Here is a 17,270-nt window from a genome sequence, read left to right as displayed (position 1 = left end):
AAGGACAGGGTTTCTCTGTGTGTGTAGCCTATGTGCCCTAGAACTTGTTATGTAGACTAGGCTGGCCTTGAACTCCGAGATCTGTCTGCCTGCCTGCCTCTCTACCTCCTAAATGCTGAGATTAAAGGCTGCCGCCACCACCTGGCTAAGTATTTAGTTCTTAACCAGGGATAAAAATTTGTTGTGTGTAGCTGAGGTGGTGGGGTGGTTTTGTTGTGTAGCAGGCAGACAGCATGGGTGGGTTTCCTGGTGCTAGGATGACAGGGCTATATCGTTGCTGTTTGAAAGTGCTAACGGTCACATCACACATCAGTCATTGGACTTGGGCCTTCTGTTGATGTTGTAATTATATCTGACTGTACTGTAGGTCCCTGCAAACCCTCAGTGCCAAAGATGTGGTTTTCCCTTATAACTGCTAAAGGCCATCTACTCTTGAGACATAGTATGTATTGTGAAGTGGTGCTTTTGAGACTGGGTGGGCCATGAACTTGCTGTGTAGCCAACATTGCCCTTAAACTCTTGTCCTGTTGTCAGGTACTGGGATTACAGGTGCACACCACTATGCCCTGTGTGTTAATGGTAAAAATTTGTCCTAATTCAGTCTTGTTTTGAAAGCCATTGGAACGTAGCTGGGGATTGGGAGTGTGGATAAATTCTGTGTCTACAGGAAGGGAGAGGGGTAATGGTCACAGCTGAAGCCACAGTCTCTGGTACACTACTGGAATGGTGGGATTTTTGCCATGATACTTGGTTCTTGGAGCCTGGACCTAATTGCACGTGAAGTAGCTCGTGCATAGTGGAGCTGAGATTACCTGCCATGGCTGCAGTGTTCCCAGTGACTTCAGTGATTTCTACTTTTGACCTCAGATCTCTAGTAGGTGTGGTGGTCCTATACTAATGGCTCCAGACTCCAGCTTTGTTATGCTGGAGTTTTGAGTTAACTCTTAGAATAACTGATTCTGTTAGTTTCTGTTTTAAGCGAACAAGTGTCCACGCTGGTATACCTTACTAGTGTGGTTGGTGAGAATGTGCTCTGAAGTGAGGAGTAGTGAGAAGCCATCTGATTACCAGATGGTGCTTTCTTGTGAACATAGGGGGAAGCAGAGCGTCTGCTACTTGGTATGTGGTATTCAGACTGAAAGCTGTAATAAACTAACCCTGACCCTAAGTCTCCCCAATGTTTGGAATCACAGGTAGTTCTTAACTAGGGAAGGTTGGCTTTTCAGTACTTCAAAAGTGGCATGCATTCTGGAGATGCTAATTGGGTTCTGAGTTTAGTGCTTTTTCCAGGCCAAAGTTGTGTCATGAACAGCTACAGCTCTCAGGTGCTATGCAGTCATCAGATATAACAACAGGCACCCATAGTGATCTCTTGGTAAGCTAGGGCACTTGGTAGATCAGGTGTGTTAAATGTCTGTGGCTGGGGTATTTCCACCTGTGATTATAAGTCAGGGAATCATGGAGCTTGCCAGGCCTTGGGGAGGCTGGGATGCTCTGAGAAGCAAGAGTCCATTGGTCAGGGCCAGTGTCAGAGCTGTGATAGAACACTGTCTTTGGAGGGGTTTTGTTTGATCCTGATACATGATGTCAGTGGCCTCTTTGAGGCCAGGGAAAGAGCGTTCAGAGGTTTTTTCTTTTTGTTTTTTTTTTTTTGGTTTTTTGAGACAGGGTTTCTCTGTGTAGCCCTGGCTATCCTAGAACTCACTCTGTAGACCAGGATGGCTTTGAACTCAGAAATCCGCCTGCCTCTGTCTCCCAAGTGCTAGGGTGTTTTCAAATTTTTTTTAAAAAGATGTTTATTTTATGTAAATGAGTACACCATTGCTTCAGACACACCAGAAGAGGGCATCAGATCCCATTTAGGATGGTTGTGAGCTACCATGTGGTTGCTGGGAATTGAACTTAGGACCTCAGGAAGAGCATTCAGTGCTCTTAATGGCTGAGCCATTTCTAAAGCCCACTTGAGAGGTTTTAATTTGGCGACTTATGTGGCCAGTTGTGTATGGATTTAAACAGAACTTACTGAGGATTAGAATAGTAAGGTATAAAAGGATGAGCTAACCCCCTCCTAGATTCCTATACTCTAGATGGCTTGTATATGTGGATTGCCAGGGTGTCACTTAAAGCATTATAGCTTTGGGAATCAGTCATGGCTTGCTTGCCACTCCCACTTAGTCTCTGGGACACCCACTAGCTATCAGTTTAGAAGCCAGATGCGCTGTTTTGAGACAAGGACTCCTGGCTGTCCTTGAAGTCATAGAGAATCTTATCTCACTTGTGCAAGTGTTTTGGTCACAGATGTAAGCCATCACATGTGGCTCTAATGTTAATTTGATTTCAGGAATCTGGACTTGTTTTCCTTTTTTATTCCAAGGGTGCCTTCTGCCAGGTAGCTTACTTTTGTTATTTTTTTTCAGCCGCACCCTGACAGCTGTGCACGACGCCATCCTTGAGGACTTGGTCTTCCCAAGTGAAATTGTGGGTAAGAGGATCCGGGTGAAACTGGATGGCAGCCGGCTCATAAAAGTTCATTTAGACAAAGCACAGCAGAACAACGTGGAGCACAAGGTAAGGGCATAACATTCATAGGAAGGTTCAGCAGTTTATGGTCCATGGTCTCCATCATCCCTATGCCCCCTGTTTGGTTCCGTATCAGTTTTATGTTGGAGATGCTTTAGGAAATGGAACACTTTAACTTACTAGGAGATAGGGAAGCATGCTGGGTCTGCGGTATCCACAGGGAGGACAAACAGTGTGACAACATGGATGGATAGTGGTATAGTAGAATAAGGGAGCTGTCTTGGTGGTACCTGTTGCTCCCTAGGTTCCCAAGTAGCTTGGTTTGAGTGGTGTGAAGGAGCAGGCTGTACAAGTCCTACCTCAGTGTTGGGATTAGGCTTCTGCCTGGGTCAGACATTACAGGGTTGTTGAAGAAGAAAACCACACGCTAGCTTTCAGAGCTATTGCATATTTAAAAGTTAGTGATGAATTCTATCTTCTTTTGCAGGTTGAAACTTTTTCTGGTGTATACAAGAAGCTCACAGGCAAGGATGTTAATTTTGAATTCCCAGAGTTTCAGTTGTAAAGAAAATGACTGAATAAAGTGTCATTCATAGTATTTGGTTGTAGTATCTTTGTCATATTCTCAGGGCCATGGGTGCACGACAGCCGTAGCTTCCTGAATGAGCTGAAGTTTTCAAGAGAAGCCTGGAAGATGAATGTCAAAATTGGGGGGAGACATTGGTGTGTGTGTAGCAAACAGGTGACTGTTTCAGCTCTTTGAATGTGCATGTCAATGCTGCCCTGCATCTGTGGTACTGTGAAACAAGTTGAGGATTGCACTCAACTTGCAGGATTCTACTTCACTGCCCTATAACTTCCCTTTTCTTTGTTACAACTGTCCACATTTTATGTCCTGTGTTTGTCTTTGGAATGGGCTCTCCCTGTAGTGCAGGCTGGCTTAAAGATGGTCTCCTGGGTTTGCTTCCCATGAGCTCAGCAAGTTAGGATTAGTAAATCCCCACCAGATTAAATGGAAACAAGTAGTCCACAGGGTCAAGGCCTTGTGTAAGGAAGCTCCCAACACAGATCAGATCACAAGCTGCAGGTGGAGTGGATGCCTTGTAGAAAAGTGGGTGCTCCATTCCCAAGCCTTAAGCTATGGTCCTAATTATTGCTAGATAAAGGAATGAGAGGGGGGCTGTATTTTCTCAGCACCTTTTATGAGGAGCAAGCTCCCCTTCAGGCCTTCTAAAAGCTGACAGGTTTTCAGGCATCTGATGTGACTTGACTATGCTTCACTGATCTTGGTGGGTATGTGGGTGTGCAAAGCATCTGTATAAGACTCTTCCCTGGCTTGTCCTGCTGCCTGCCCTCCTTGCTGCAGGAGCTGCAGCTGTGGTGTTGCCTTCTCTGCAGTGAAGCGCCACTTCCTCAGCTTACAGCTGCTTCACACCTGCTCATGCTTCTGCAGTAGACCCTCTCTGCATGCATGATGGTGAATTTGGAGCTAGCGGATGTTCATAGAAGGTCTCAAGCAAAAAAAGCCAAGATGGCTGAGTGGTTTGGGGTTTCAACTGCATTTGACTCAAGTTCCAAGGGATCTGACTAATTTTCTGGCCTCTGAGCACCAGGCACATAACTACTCATACATACATGCAGACAAAACATAAATACACATAACAGTAATTCTTAGAACAATTACCAAGTGGAACATGCCTGATGAATGTTGCTGTTAACCTAGAAACTGAGGTAAGCAGGAGCTCATCTTAATCTTGGGACTGGAAGCCTCTCCCTTCCCCGCCTCCAGACCCATTTATATTTTAGAAGGTGACAAGGTTATCTGGGAGTTGGCTTGGGCAGTATATATGGCAGTTTTAAACAGTTGTGAGGATGTTTGAGTTATTAAGTGGGAATTTTTAGTAAGAGGATGTGAGTGTAGATCTCAATATTGTGACTTTTTCTTGAAAGTTCTCAGTTGATGCAAAGTCAAGCAGAGACTTCGAGTTACAGTTACCAACCATGAGAAGTCTTGTTTTGTACCTTGGTCCCCAACCCCCAGCTTCATCCTGTAGCTGCCTGTGGCCACAGGGGTTTCTGGAATGGGATTCAGGGCCTGAAAAAATTAAGGATGCCAGAAGCAGGGTGGTGGTGGCACACGCCTTTAATCCCAGCACTTGGGAGGCAGAGGCAGGTGGATTTCTGAGTTAGAGGCCAGTCTGATCTACAGAGTGAGTTCCAGAATAGCCAGGGCTATACAGAGAAACCCTGTCTCGAAAAACCAAAAATAAATAAGGGTACCGGAAATGCAGGAAGGGGTTTGAAAAAATTAGACCAACACATGGTGTGCTTTCAGTCCGCTATCATTATTGAACTCTTGTTACAAGCAAACAGGTAGATAAAACCCCTCCCCCAAGTCCGTCAGCAACTTGGCCCAATCAGCAGCTTCATCTTCAGTCTCTGGAAGCAGGACTTCTGGCTAATAGGAACTTGTAGAGAGGCGTGGCTCTTAGCAGGAGGTTGGAGAGAGGTGTGGCTATATGTGGCAAGGCGGGGTCTGACAGAATCAGCCCTCAGCTGTAGGAGGGTCACATCAACCCTCACTCCCCTCAGTTTCCTCCAGCACTAAATGGAGCTCAGGCTGCTTGACCTCACTGATGTGCCTCTGCTCTTTTTCATGTGGCCTGGAACTCTGAGAAATCTATATTTGGCAGCCTTTGCCTCAGTGGCTATTAGGATTCAAGGCCTGAGCCACCATGCCCAGCTCTGATTCTCAGTATTACTCTGTAGTCTGCTGGCTTGGATCTGTGACTGTCGTGCTTATTTTGTCTCCTGTATGCTATGTCTACAGTCCCAGAATGTGAGGTAAAGGCAGGAAGATCACCAGTTCAAGGTCATCCCCGAGATAAAAGTTTGAGCCCTCAAAAACAGCATGGTGTGGTGGTGCACACTAAGCCCATCATTCTGGAGGCAGAGGCACCCTGGTGTACATGTTGAGATCAGCCAGCTCCAAAGTGGACCCTATCCCAAAAGCAAGAATGCTCTTTTAGCTGAGGTGATTTGAGATTAAAAAGTTATTAGCTTTTTAAACAGCTGGACATTAATTACATTGCTGTCAAGTTTTCAGAGCTAACCATATTAACAAGACTAGTATCTTTTAATCCCAGCATTTAGGCAGAGGCAGACAGATCTTTGTGCCAGCCTGATTTACATACTTCCAGAACAGCGTCATGATGAGACTCTGTCTCAACCACAACCAAATAAAACTAGTATCTTGTCAATAAAGGTCCAGTGTTACTACTTTTATCTATTAAAAAAAGCTGGGCAGTATTGGTACATGCCTTTAATCCCAGCATTCCAGAGGCAGGTGGATCTCTGAGTTCAAGGCCAGCCTGGGTTATACAAAGAAACCTTGTCTTTTTTTTTTTAATATTTATTTTATTAATTTTATGTGTATGAATACTCTGTAGCTGTACAGATATGGCCATGAGCCATCATGTGTGTGGCTGCTGGGAATTGAACTCAGGACCTCTGCCAGCCCCGCTTGCTCTGGTGTAATTCACTGTAGCTGTCTTCAGACACACCAGAAGAGGGCGTCAGATCTCATTACCGGTGGTTGTGAGCCACCATGTGGTTGCTGGGATCCAAACTCAAGACCTTCAGAAGAGCAGTCAGTGCTCTTACCCGCTGAGCCATCTCGCCAGCCCCCAAGAAACCTTGTCTTGAAAACCAAAACAAAATGGCATTCTTGTCCCAGTGTTGGTGTGGAGTCAGGACAACTGGGAGCTGATCTTTTGTCCACTTGTGGGTCAGTTTGTAATACTCAAAACTGCTGAGTCATCTTCCTGATTTATTAAACTCTTTTGTGTGGGTCAAGGATTTTATAGGCAAGGCTGGCCATGTGGATGGACTGCATGTGTCCATAGCACTGGGATTAACTTTATTACTGGCAGTTATGTTGATATAAAGTATAAGTATCTATAATGATTCCCAGCATACTGTCCCCACAACTAAGGATTGAAATACCACAAATAGTTACAGAAGTTCTATGTGAACAAATCTAATGGAGGTTTTTCCATTAGAGGAACGTGCAAAGGACTCATGTTCAATTCCTAACATTTACTGCCTGGCTCATAACTGTCTTAAGCTCCAGGAAGCCTCTGGAGCCACCCATCATACACATGGAAGGCACATCATGAAGGCAAACACTCAAGATCTTTAGGAAAGATATTACCATGTGCTGGTGAAGCTCTTCGAGCTGTTTGCTTTTCCCTGCCCAGTGAGGACCTCAGGAGTTACCTGACAGTGTACAGGGCACTGAAAGTATATGAAGCACAGTTACTTTGATTATCAAAACTTGGGCCCCACCCCTCCTTGAGCTTCTGGCAATTAGCAGTTGGTTGGGTATGAAGAGATTACTGGGTACAGAGAAGCATTCGTTGTCTTACGTTTTGGAGCCACTTCTAAGTTAACTGTGCTCCAGTAAACAGTGCCACCCACGCTCATGCAAGCAACCATAAGTAAGTTATGTTTAAAAATGGAAAGATTGGCTGGGCGATGGTGGTGCACACCTTTAATCCCAGCACTTGGGAGGCAGAGGCAGGTGGATTTCTGAGTTTGAGGCCAGCCTGGTCTACAGAGTGAGTTCCAGGACAGCCAGAGCCATACAGAGAAATCCTGCCTCGAAACAAACAAACAAACAAACAAAAAACAAACAAACAAACAAAAAAGGAAAGATTGGAGAGATGGTTTTATGTCAACCTGTCAAAAGTGACAGTCATCTGAAAAGAACTTGAAAATGCCTCCATAAGATCTACCTGTAAAGCATTTTCTTAGTTGGGGGAAAGGCCTAGCCCATTCTGGGTGGTGCTAACTCTGGGCTGATGATTCTGGTTCTATCTAAAAAAAAGACTGAGCAAGCTAGTAAGCAGCACCCTTCCATGGCCTCTGCATCAGTTCCTGCCCTACTTGATGAGTTCCTGTCCCAACTTCCTTCAGTGATGGACTATGGTGTGGAAGTACAAGCCAAATAAACTCATTCCTCCTCAACTTGGTTTTGGTCATGGTGTTTCATCATAACTATAGTAACCCAAACTAAGACAGATGGCTCGTGGATTAAGAGCACTGGCTGGCTGCTCTTGCAGAGAGGGTAGGCGTTCACTTCCCAGCATCCATGTGGCAGGTCACAGCTGTCTGTAATTCTAGTTTAAGGGGATCTGACACCCTCCTCTGGCCTAAGGCACTCCTTACACATGGTGCACAGACATGCATGCAAGTAAAACATCTGTAACAACAAAACAAAACAAAACAAAACTTTAAGAAGCTGTGGGGCATTTGTTGGGAAGAAGGGAATTGGCAGGAGTGGGAAGAGTGAGAGAGACATGGGTGATGAATGTGATTCAAATACATGCGACTTGTATAGAATTATCCTCTTAAGCATGGCTGCCACCCTCTTCAGAGCAGCAAACTACCAAGAGACACTGAGGACTGGGCCTATTGATTGTGGATATTTCTTCACAGAAGGGCTGGGGGCTGGCGCCTGGGCCCTCATCTGATCTCAGTCACATATCACCACCTAGCCAGCTATATATAATTGTGCAAAAAATTGCATACAACATCAAAGGCTGGAAAATGTGCTACAGTGTTACAGAAGGTGGTGGGTGCCTTTAATCCCAGCACTTGGGAGGCAGAGGCAGGCAGGATTTCTGAGTTTGAGGCCAGCCTGGTCTACAGAGTGAGTTCCAGGACAGCCAGGACTATACAGAGAAACCCTGTCTTGAAAAACAAACTTACAAACAAACAAAAGAAAGAAAGTCGAAGGTTAATGGACAAGAGCTTCATCTGTGCCCCTATGGGAAGCTGTCATCCATGGTGGTGTGGCTTTCTGATGCTTCGATGGCTTTGTAACCCAGGCTACTTCATGCTCTAATATCAGTAAGCCTAATAAATTCATTGGCTCCACAGGTTGGACTTTGGGAGCCAAAAGGAATAAGCCATAAGGAAAGGGTAGGTGTTTGTTCCGAGTTCCTGAAACAATAGAATTGTCAAAGAAAAATTTTTAAATATTTTTTATTAGATATTTTTTATTTACTTAAGTCTTTTTTTTAATTTAATTTAATTTTTTCTTTTTTGTATTTTCAAGACAAGGTCTCTCTATATATCTATGTCCTGGAACTCGCTCTGTAGACCAGGCTGGCCTTGAACTCAGAAATCCGCCTGCCTCTGCCTCCCAAGTGCTGGGATTAAAGGCGTGTGCCACCATTGCCCGTCTTTCGTCCATTTTATTTTATTTTACTTTATTTTATTTTTAAGTATTTTTTAAAAAAAGATAAGTCTACCAGTGACTCAGAATCCTTTTGGAAGTAATTGCTGACTTTCTAACTGCCCTGGGAAAGCTCTTTGTTTACCTCGCCAGATGTTCAAACCTTTCTCAGAGATGGTTTGGAAGGACAGTGAGAAGACTGAGAATTCCCATGTATAGTCCATGTTTGACAGCGTCCATTTTACAGTTGCTTTCGGTGCTCCTTTTAGTCTGTCTTTCTGACTATATGAGGAAGCCATCGTGTGATTTGTCACGCCTATGACGTGCTATCATGTTTCTATGTTTATTCTTTATTCCTAGTGGTCACTAGTTGGGTGATGGCTCTGCTAGGACAGTCACTATACCCAGCAAGGAGTCCTCTCTTCTGCCCAGTCAGTCTATTGATTCTGCCCCAGGTCTGGAAAGCAGCTTGAAGCACAGGCTAGCGTGGAGGGCTCTTGAAGGTTGAGGAGCAAGGCCAGTCACAGCCCATGTGGGGCTGCTGAGATACTGCAGTAGACTTTCAGTGATGTCCCGACACCCACGGTGAGGCTGGCACTGGTTCCCAAAGTGTCTCTAGACCAGCGGCCTTAACCTTGAGAATTTAATACAAATGAGCAGGACCCCTCTGCCCAATCATCAGTTCAGAAAACCTAGGGCCTGGAGCTGGAGAGATGTCTCAGTGGTTAAGAGCCCTTGATGCTCTTGCAGAGGACTGAGTTTGATTCCAGCACCCACTTGGCAGTTCACACTGGGATGTATGTCCAGTTCCAGGGGATCTGATACCCTTTTCTGGCTTCTGTAGGCACCACCAGTGCAGGCTACTTGAGAGAACATCTGGGCAGGCCTTCTGGGCATCTGATGATGTCCGTTTTCCAGTGCCACTGTCATATAAATGGTGTAATCCAGAATCTAAACACTGGATAGATATCTTAAATGGTTAAGACCTTTTAACTAGTTGGCAAGAAGAGGGATTTTCAATCCCCGCACACTGGTCTTTCTGCTCCTCTGTATCCCCAAGTGACTAGGCTTAGGACAAGGGATGGAAGTGCTGTGCACTCTCCAGGAACTCAGTGATGAGGGCCTTTGGGGAGGTGGCCGTGGTTAATGCCCTCATGGACAGTGTCCCACAGATATAGCAGCACGTACAATGTGACCCCCAGTAAGTTTCCCATCCAGAGCAGAGTGAATTTCATGTGACTCCTCTATCCAAACTCCCTGGTTATCTCAGAGAGATGTAAACAGTCACTGGACTTGGGCCAGTCTTGTCCAGGCCAGGAATGGGATGGTCTATGGGGTCAGGACAGAGGAAAGCAATGGTCTGCTTCCAGTGGAGGAGTGGACAGTGCTTCCTGGTGACACCAGAGTACACTTAGTAATACAAGAGTCCTAACTTACAATCTCCTCAACACAGGCAAGTTAAATTGTACTATTTTCTCAATGGAGAGTATTTTTGAAACCATTGGCACCTTTTAAAAACCCCTCAGGGGAGGCTGGAGACAGAGATCAGTTGATAGCATTTGCCTGGTATGAAGATTCGGAAGCACTGGCTCATGTCATTCTAATAGTAAGAGGCTGCAGTCTTTAATTTGAGACCAGCCTGGGTTATGGAATATATCGCTTTAAAATAAAAAAAAAAAATACAGCAGGGTATGGTGGCGCGTGACTTTAATCCCCACGCTTGGAGGCAGAGGCAAGCAGAGGTGGAAGCCAGCTTGGTCTACAAAGCAAATTTTGGGACAGTCAGGGTTGTACAAGAGTAACTCTGTCTTGAAAACCAAATCAACAAACCAACAAAAAATATTTCTTGGAGGGAAGAAAGTGTTTAGGCTTTCTGGGCCTTCCATCACCTTGAGGTAGAAGGGGGCGTCTGACAGTTTGCTTGGGCAGACTTTTGGGTTTTTGTTTTTTTGTTTGTTTAGTTGGATTTGTTTTTTTTTTTTTTGTTTTGTTTTTGGGACAGGGTTTCTCTGTGTACCCTTGGCTTGGCTGTCCTGGAACTTACTCTGTCCACCAGGGTGGCCTGGAACTTAGAGGTCTGCCTACCCTTGCCTCCTGACTGCTGGATTGAAAGCATGCGGTACCACCGCTCGATGCTTGGGTAGGTCTTAGGAAAGATTCTTGGAACTCTTGGCTAGCTCTGTGTACTTCTGTGAACTTTGGAGAGGCGAACAAAGCCATTTCTATTGATTTTGAGGACAGCTACATGAGACTCTGAGAAACAAAACATAATAAAAGTTAAGCTTTATTTGGAGGAGATTATAGAGTCACATGTGGTTGTAGAAAACAGTTCAGAGAGTCCCCTTGAGCCCGATTTCCCCAGTGAAAAGTCTGGCACAGTACCACAACCTAGATGCCAACATAAGCAGGCCAAGCCATGTCACTCTTAAGACACACAATGTCCTAGCCAACACTGATCTGTCCTTGATTTTTATAGTTCTATCACTTTAAGATTCTTATATGAATAGGATGTGAGGGCAACATGGCTGCAACATCACACACTCCCTTGATCGTGAAGTTGGTTTGGCTTGATTTGGCTTCTTCCCTCATGGATCCGTGGATTTGTCCTGAAGCTACATGCCAGCAGTAGACCTCCCCTGATGGAGGAGGACGTTGTTCCCTTGAGGGTGTTAGAGTGGTTGTGCTCCCCTGCTCAACCTCCGAACAGGCTCTCAAGAGTATTGTATAGATGGAACTGCACAGTGGGTAACCTTTGGACTCTTTTGCTACAGTGCAGAACTCTTGTTGATCTCTCCAGGTGGCTGTGTGGTAATGACTTGTAGTGTGTGTGTGTAAGCATGTGCATATGTGTGCAGAGATTCATGTCAAGTGTCTTCTGTCTCCCTCCATTACTCTCTCCCTTTTTTTTTTTTTTTTTTGAGACACAGTCTCCCTATGTATTCCTGGCTGGTCTTGAACTTGCTACATAGTCCAAGCTGACCTTTAACTCACAGCAATCCTTCTGCTTTAGTCTTCAGAGGTCAGAGATTACGGGGTATGCACCACCATGTTCAGCACATGGACTTATTCAAAAAAAAAAAAAAAGAAAGAAAGAAAGAAAGAAAGAAAGAAAGAAAGAAAGAAAGAAAGAAGGAAAGAAAGAAAAAAGAAAGAAAAGAAAAGAAAAGAAAAAAGAAAAGAAAGGAAAACAGGAAAGAAAACCAAAAATGACAGAGAATGTTTGGGGTTGGGTTGGCTGGGCCAGGCACCCCAGCCTGGCAGCTGGGGCTGAGTTCCCACACTCCACAGGCCCTGCAGGACAGCTGATGGTTTCAGGCAGGAAGCTCTTGCAGATAAGGCTGCAGCTTCCAGCAGATTCGCTGGGCTGTCTGACATCCCAGGCAGGGTTTCTCTCTGAGTTGGACTGCAGCTGGTCTCTGTAAATAACAGCCATGAGGCTCCTTGGAGCAGTGTCTCTGCCAGCCGGTGACTGTCAGGACAGCTCCTTCGCCTAGTGTGCATCCAGGTAAGAGATACTGCCCCAGGACAGTAGGCCAGGACTGAACAGGTGTCGAGGGCAGACAGGAGGGCAAATTTCCAAACAGGGCTGAAGGGTAGACCTGGGCTGTGGAATTTGGCAAGGTGGGACTCAGTCTCAGATATGAGTACCCTGGAGTTGATCAGTAAGTCAGATACTAGGTTCCCAGAGTTCATTTAACTCAGAGTTAAAGGTGGAATCTTTGAGAAGCCAGCAGAGGCAGATTCTAATCAATCTGTTGATAAATGATGGAATTATAGCTACTTAGGTTACTAAGAGACGGAGTTTGCATAGACCATTTCTAACTCCAACCTAGGGGAGTGACATACTCCAGGCTGCCAGTGGGCACCATTTATGGGTTGACAGCTAAGAAAGTCCTGTTCAGGGACCTACATCACCAAGGCATACTCAGCTGTGGGTTTCAGGTGGGGTGGAGAGTGATTGGGAGGGAGGGACATTTCCCTCAGGGGAGCCGTCTAATAGTGAACATGGCCTCCCAATACTGGGAAGGGGAATAACTCCAAAGGGCAGTGGCTTATTGTGCCCTGACACCAGGCTTCGGGACTAGCTGCTATGTCCAAGTGGCCCCAGCTAGCAGCTCCATATTAAAATGGTCAAATTTGTAGGCCATTACATGGCATAATGGGGCTCAATTTGATGAGAGATCCTGCCTGAGAGAGCAGAGCTCTAAACCTTCACATTTGTTTTTATCTCCAATTTTGAGACATCTGTTCCAGAGACAAAGGAGAACAGGTAGATCTCTCCTTACCATAGTGTTGATAAGATCTGCCCTGTAACATCGTGGCGGGGGTGGGAGTGTCACTTTGGGACAGGGGAGGCCTCCAAATGACAGTGCTGTTTGAAGCAGAGAGTTCAGTCTGTGAGCTCCAGGGCTTCACTGTAGGTGTTTAATGGACATGTCAAGATGTGTGTTTGGCTACTGTGTTTCCCCCTGGCCTGCTGCCAGTTCATTCTTATGTTTCTTTTGTGAATTCCACATTTAATCTCTCCCCAGAAAGCTGTCTCTTTGATGGAAGTGGGGCCCCAGTCTTTGGGCCCGGGCTCAGAGATAAGGATGTTGTTTTTAAAAAGATTTTGTGCTTGCTGCATAGTCTCCGTTTATAAAACCAAATTCCTTTCCTGAGAGGCAACTGACCAGAACACAAGCCAGTATTTCCTGGTGGCCATGGTGCCTCTCCCGACTTGTGCCCACCTGCCCCGTTCTGGGCCAGGTCTTGGGCAGAATCTGAGAGATTTGGAGGGCAGGGCCCCATCACATCCGCTAGCTTAGAGAGAACTGATGGTAAGGACACACAGGCAGGAGAGTCAGTGAGAGAGGAGACAGCTGGGGAGTGTTCTGCATCTCTGCTCTCTCTGCTTGTCCGCTGTGGCCTGATCTTTTGTAAAGCCACACCATGTAGGACTTGGTGTGGAGAGAAAGTGATGACTGTCTTGCTGCATGCCTGCTGTCTCTGGAGGAGCCTTTGTTTCTATGGAATACATTCCTGCACCATCCTGGGAGTCCTGAGATGAACAAACATCTGAACAGTTTTTAATCTAACCAACAGAGGGTGCAGTAAGGGTTAGCATTGCTTTGATTGTTTGTTCGTTTGTTTTCATGGGGTCTCCTTTTGTAACCTTGGCTGGCCTCAAACTCACAGGAATCCTCTCTGCCTCTCATGTGCTTGATAGGGGCCACCATGCCCAGCCTTTTGAATGGTTTAAAAACTATGTATGTATGTCTCTGTCTGTCTGTATGTATGTGCATGTGTGTGCAGGTGCCAGTGGAGGTCAGAGACATCAGCTCTCCTGGAGCTGGGGTTACAGGCAGCTGTGAAACAAACTCGGGTGCTCTGTAAGAGCAGTGCATGTTCTTAACCAATGAGCCATCTCTCTAGCACCCCTAAGCCCCTCTTTTTTGCTTGATGATATTGGATCAGACTATGAATCCCTGGCCAGGTGCTGGGCCTGGAACTCACTACTGGAGCCCAGGCTGGCCTTGAACTCATGAACTCATATTCTGCTTCCCAAGTGCTGGGCTGATGGCTGTGTACCCCTATACGTGGTTTATTATTACCTTTGTAGCTCTACAGAAAAGGAAGCGGCTTAGGTAACAGCTGAGTGCTGTCGAGTTAAGAGCGCTGTGGGGAAGCATGCTTCCTCACAGGCTTTGCACTCCCCTGCTTCTTCAATTGCTGGAAATTTCAGGACAACAGGAGAACAGTAATCCATGTGTGACAACCCCTGGGTCTGCTGAGTCCCCTGTAAGCTTAGCATTATATTTTTCATGCATTTATGCATGTAGCTGTGTGTAGGTAACTCTTAAAAATGAGAAGCTAGAAGGAAGTCTAAACAATGCTCCAGCATGCACATTCCTGCTGGAGCTGAGCTGTGGGTACCCAGGCCTCTCTGGAGAGTGCTGGTTCCTGTCGGTGGTGATTTTCCTCCTTCTCCTCCTCCTCCTCCTTCTCCTCCTCCTCCTCCTCCTCCTCCTCCTCCTCCTCCTTCTCCTCCTCCTCCTCCTTCTCCTCTTCCTCCTCCTTCTCTTTCTCTCTCTGTCTGTCTCCTCTCTCTCTCTGTCTCTCCCCCATCTCTCGCTTGTGTGTGTGCATGTGTATGTGTATGTATATGTGTGTGTATATGTGTATGTGTGTGTGTATTTCCACCCCACCCCACAAGCCTAGCCATGTGTGCCATCCTCTGCTCCCAATCCTGATTTTGTAGTCTGCCTTGCTTTGTTTTTCATCTTAATAAAAGCAGAAGTTCAGTAGGAGCATGGTGCTTTTCCAGGCTACCATTTCCCCTTAAGCCCTTCTGCATGTAGTCAGGTTTTCTGTTGGTTGGCTCCTCACAGCATCTCATTAATTAACCTCTGACTGCCAGAGCTTTCCTTCTTTGCTACCACCCTACAAGTATGGGTATGTATGCCAAGGGCCAACGACCTTGTCAATCACCAGCAGCTCAGAGTCAGAGTGAGGGAGGTTGGAGAGTGGGAGCTGGGCCTCAAACCCCAGCCTCCTAAGGCCAGACCAGTGTTGAAATCAACAGAATCCATGCTCTACAGGTTCAGGGTATTGTCTTTGTGGTTTGAACTGTACAAGGTCTTCCTCCCCTGAGTCCTTGAAGGGTGGAGATGGCTTTCCATTATATACCTCTGGACTTTCAGCAGGGTCCCAAGATATCAAGGTCAGTGAGTGCAATCCTCTTGGTTTATACCCTAAATACTATACCCTTCAATCCTGCACCCCTATTCTTAATCTTCACCTCTGCTTATGATATACCCTTCAATGCTAACTGCCCCCCTTTTACACCCCACCTTGCTTAAGTGGGCAGTCACTATCTACTGTCACTGAAACTTTTCTTTTATTGCCTCCCATGGGACTCCTTTCAGAGCCAAAAAGAGTTTCAGATGGTGTCACTCACACTGCAGGGACAGTTGATTCATTACCAGATGCAGCTTTCCTTGTCTGACACAATAGTGGCAGTATGTCTGTGGAGATCTTGACTCCACAGATTTGGGGAGAACCCATTCTTGGGAGCAAATGTAGCAGGGGCTTGGTGTTACTAAAGTGGATGTCAGCACAGCCAGGTAGGGGGCTCTGAAGATTATAAAGGCTCCTGGGACTTGGTCTGTGCTCTCACTGCCTTGATTTGTTCTCTGTGATTTCACTGGCTGTGTATGTTTGTCCCTTGCCTCTGATGACTAGATGGCTGGAGTCAAGGAGGGATGCAGAGCATCTTGATCTTTGAGTTGGACAAGCTAAGCCATTGCTCTGCTCACCCAAGTTTTGTAGCTTGTTAGTCATGGGAATGCCATAGGCTTCTTTGACTGGACAGACGAATCTAGCATTGACCCCTTCCCCATGCTTTGTCTTCTTGGTAGCCCCAGCACTGTTCTCCAGGGCTATAGCTGGCCACTCCCTAGCATTTCCCATGGCGTCCAGTGAAAACCTTGCCTCCACAACACACCTCAACTATGCCTTTCTTCTCTGCCTCTGCCATGGTGTTCCCACAACCCCTTGCTACTGCCAAGTGGCCCTCTTATAAAGCTGTGCCCTGATCAAAAGCTTCTATGTTATTTTGAGGGAACCCAAAGGTTTCACAGTAACACCAGTTCTGAGTCTTCGCTCTATTTCATGAGGGCTTTTTCTCCTTTGTGCTCACAAGGCCAGGGAACTTCTCCCCAAGCTCCATTCATGCAGAGGCTGCACCTCTTGATACTTCACCAGAACACCTCTCCCACCTCCCCATCCTCCCACCCCCATCCCCGACTCTGTCTCTGGATAGCAGCACATGCATACCCAGGTCATCTTGCCCTGCCTCTTTTCCCAGGGGGAAGACTGCTCTTCTTTGCTGCCTCTGGTTTATCTGTCTATCCTTTTGCCTCTTTTTAAAAAGATTTATTTGTTTTCATGTATGTGTACACCTCCATGTGCGTATGCACAGTGCCTACAGAAGCCGGAAGAGGGTATTGGGTCCCACTCGAGTGGGAGATTACAGGTGGTTGTGCACCAGCATGGGGGTCCTCAAAACTGACCCTGGATACTCTGCACGTACAGAGGTACTCTTAAACACTGAACCATCTCTCCAGCCCCTGTCTGTCTCCTTTGACTGGAAAGGAACTTTTTCTCAACCCCAGCACCTGGAACCAGGCCTGACAGAAGGCTGGCATTTGGAAATATTGCTAAGTGATTGACTGACCCAGGGGATAGGTGCTGGAAAAAATCAGAGATCTTCTGGGATAGATGATGCTGATACCTTTGTGTGACTCTGATGCACCAAGGGGAACCTCCTCCCCTAGCAACCAGACCCAGTTGCTTTTTTTCTTTTTTCTTTTGTATTTTTAAGACAGGGTCTCTCTATGTATCCCTGGCTGTCCTGGAACTCACTCTGCAGACCAAGCTGGCCTCGAACTCAGAAATCCGCCTGCCTTTGCCTCCCAAGTGCTGGGATTAAAGGCGTGGGCCACCACTGCCTGGCCAGACCCAGTTT

The 17,270-nt window shown here is 46.3% G+C and overlaps 1 protein-coding gene across 1 annotated transcript in view; it reads left to right on the top strand.

The window, feature by feature from the left end:
- Positions 1-3,118, top strand: part of Rps7 (ribosomal protein S7) — a 5,707-nt gene extending 2,589 nt beyond the window's left edge. Inside the window, exons 6-7 of the mRNA XM_031356156.1 lie at positions 2,418-2,568; positions 3,008-3,118. Of these exons, the coding sequence (XP_031212016.1) occupies positions 2,418-2,568; positions 3,008-3,085 (229 nt within the window). The 3' untranslated portion in view covers positions 3,086-3,118. The remainder of the gene's footprint in view (positions 1-2,417; positions 2,569-3,007) is intronic.
- The last annotated feature ends 14,152 nt before the right edge of the window (positions 3,119-17,270 follow it).

The sequence above is a fragment of the Mastomys coucha genome, unplaced genomic scaffold (genome assembly GCF_008632895.1).
Source record: "Mastomys coucha isolate ucsf_1 unplaced genomic scaffold, UCSF_Mcou_1 pScaffold6, whole genome shotgun sequence".
NCBI classification, from domain to species: Eukaryota; Metazoa; Chordata; class Mammalia; order Rodentia; family Muridae; genus Mastomys; species Mastomys coucha.
Note: the sequence above shows the minus strand (reverse complement) of the source record. Positions and strands in the feature narration are given on the sequence as shown.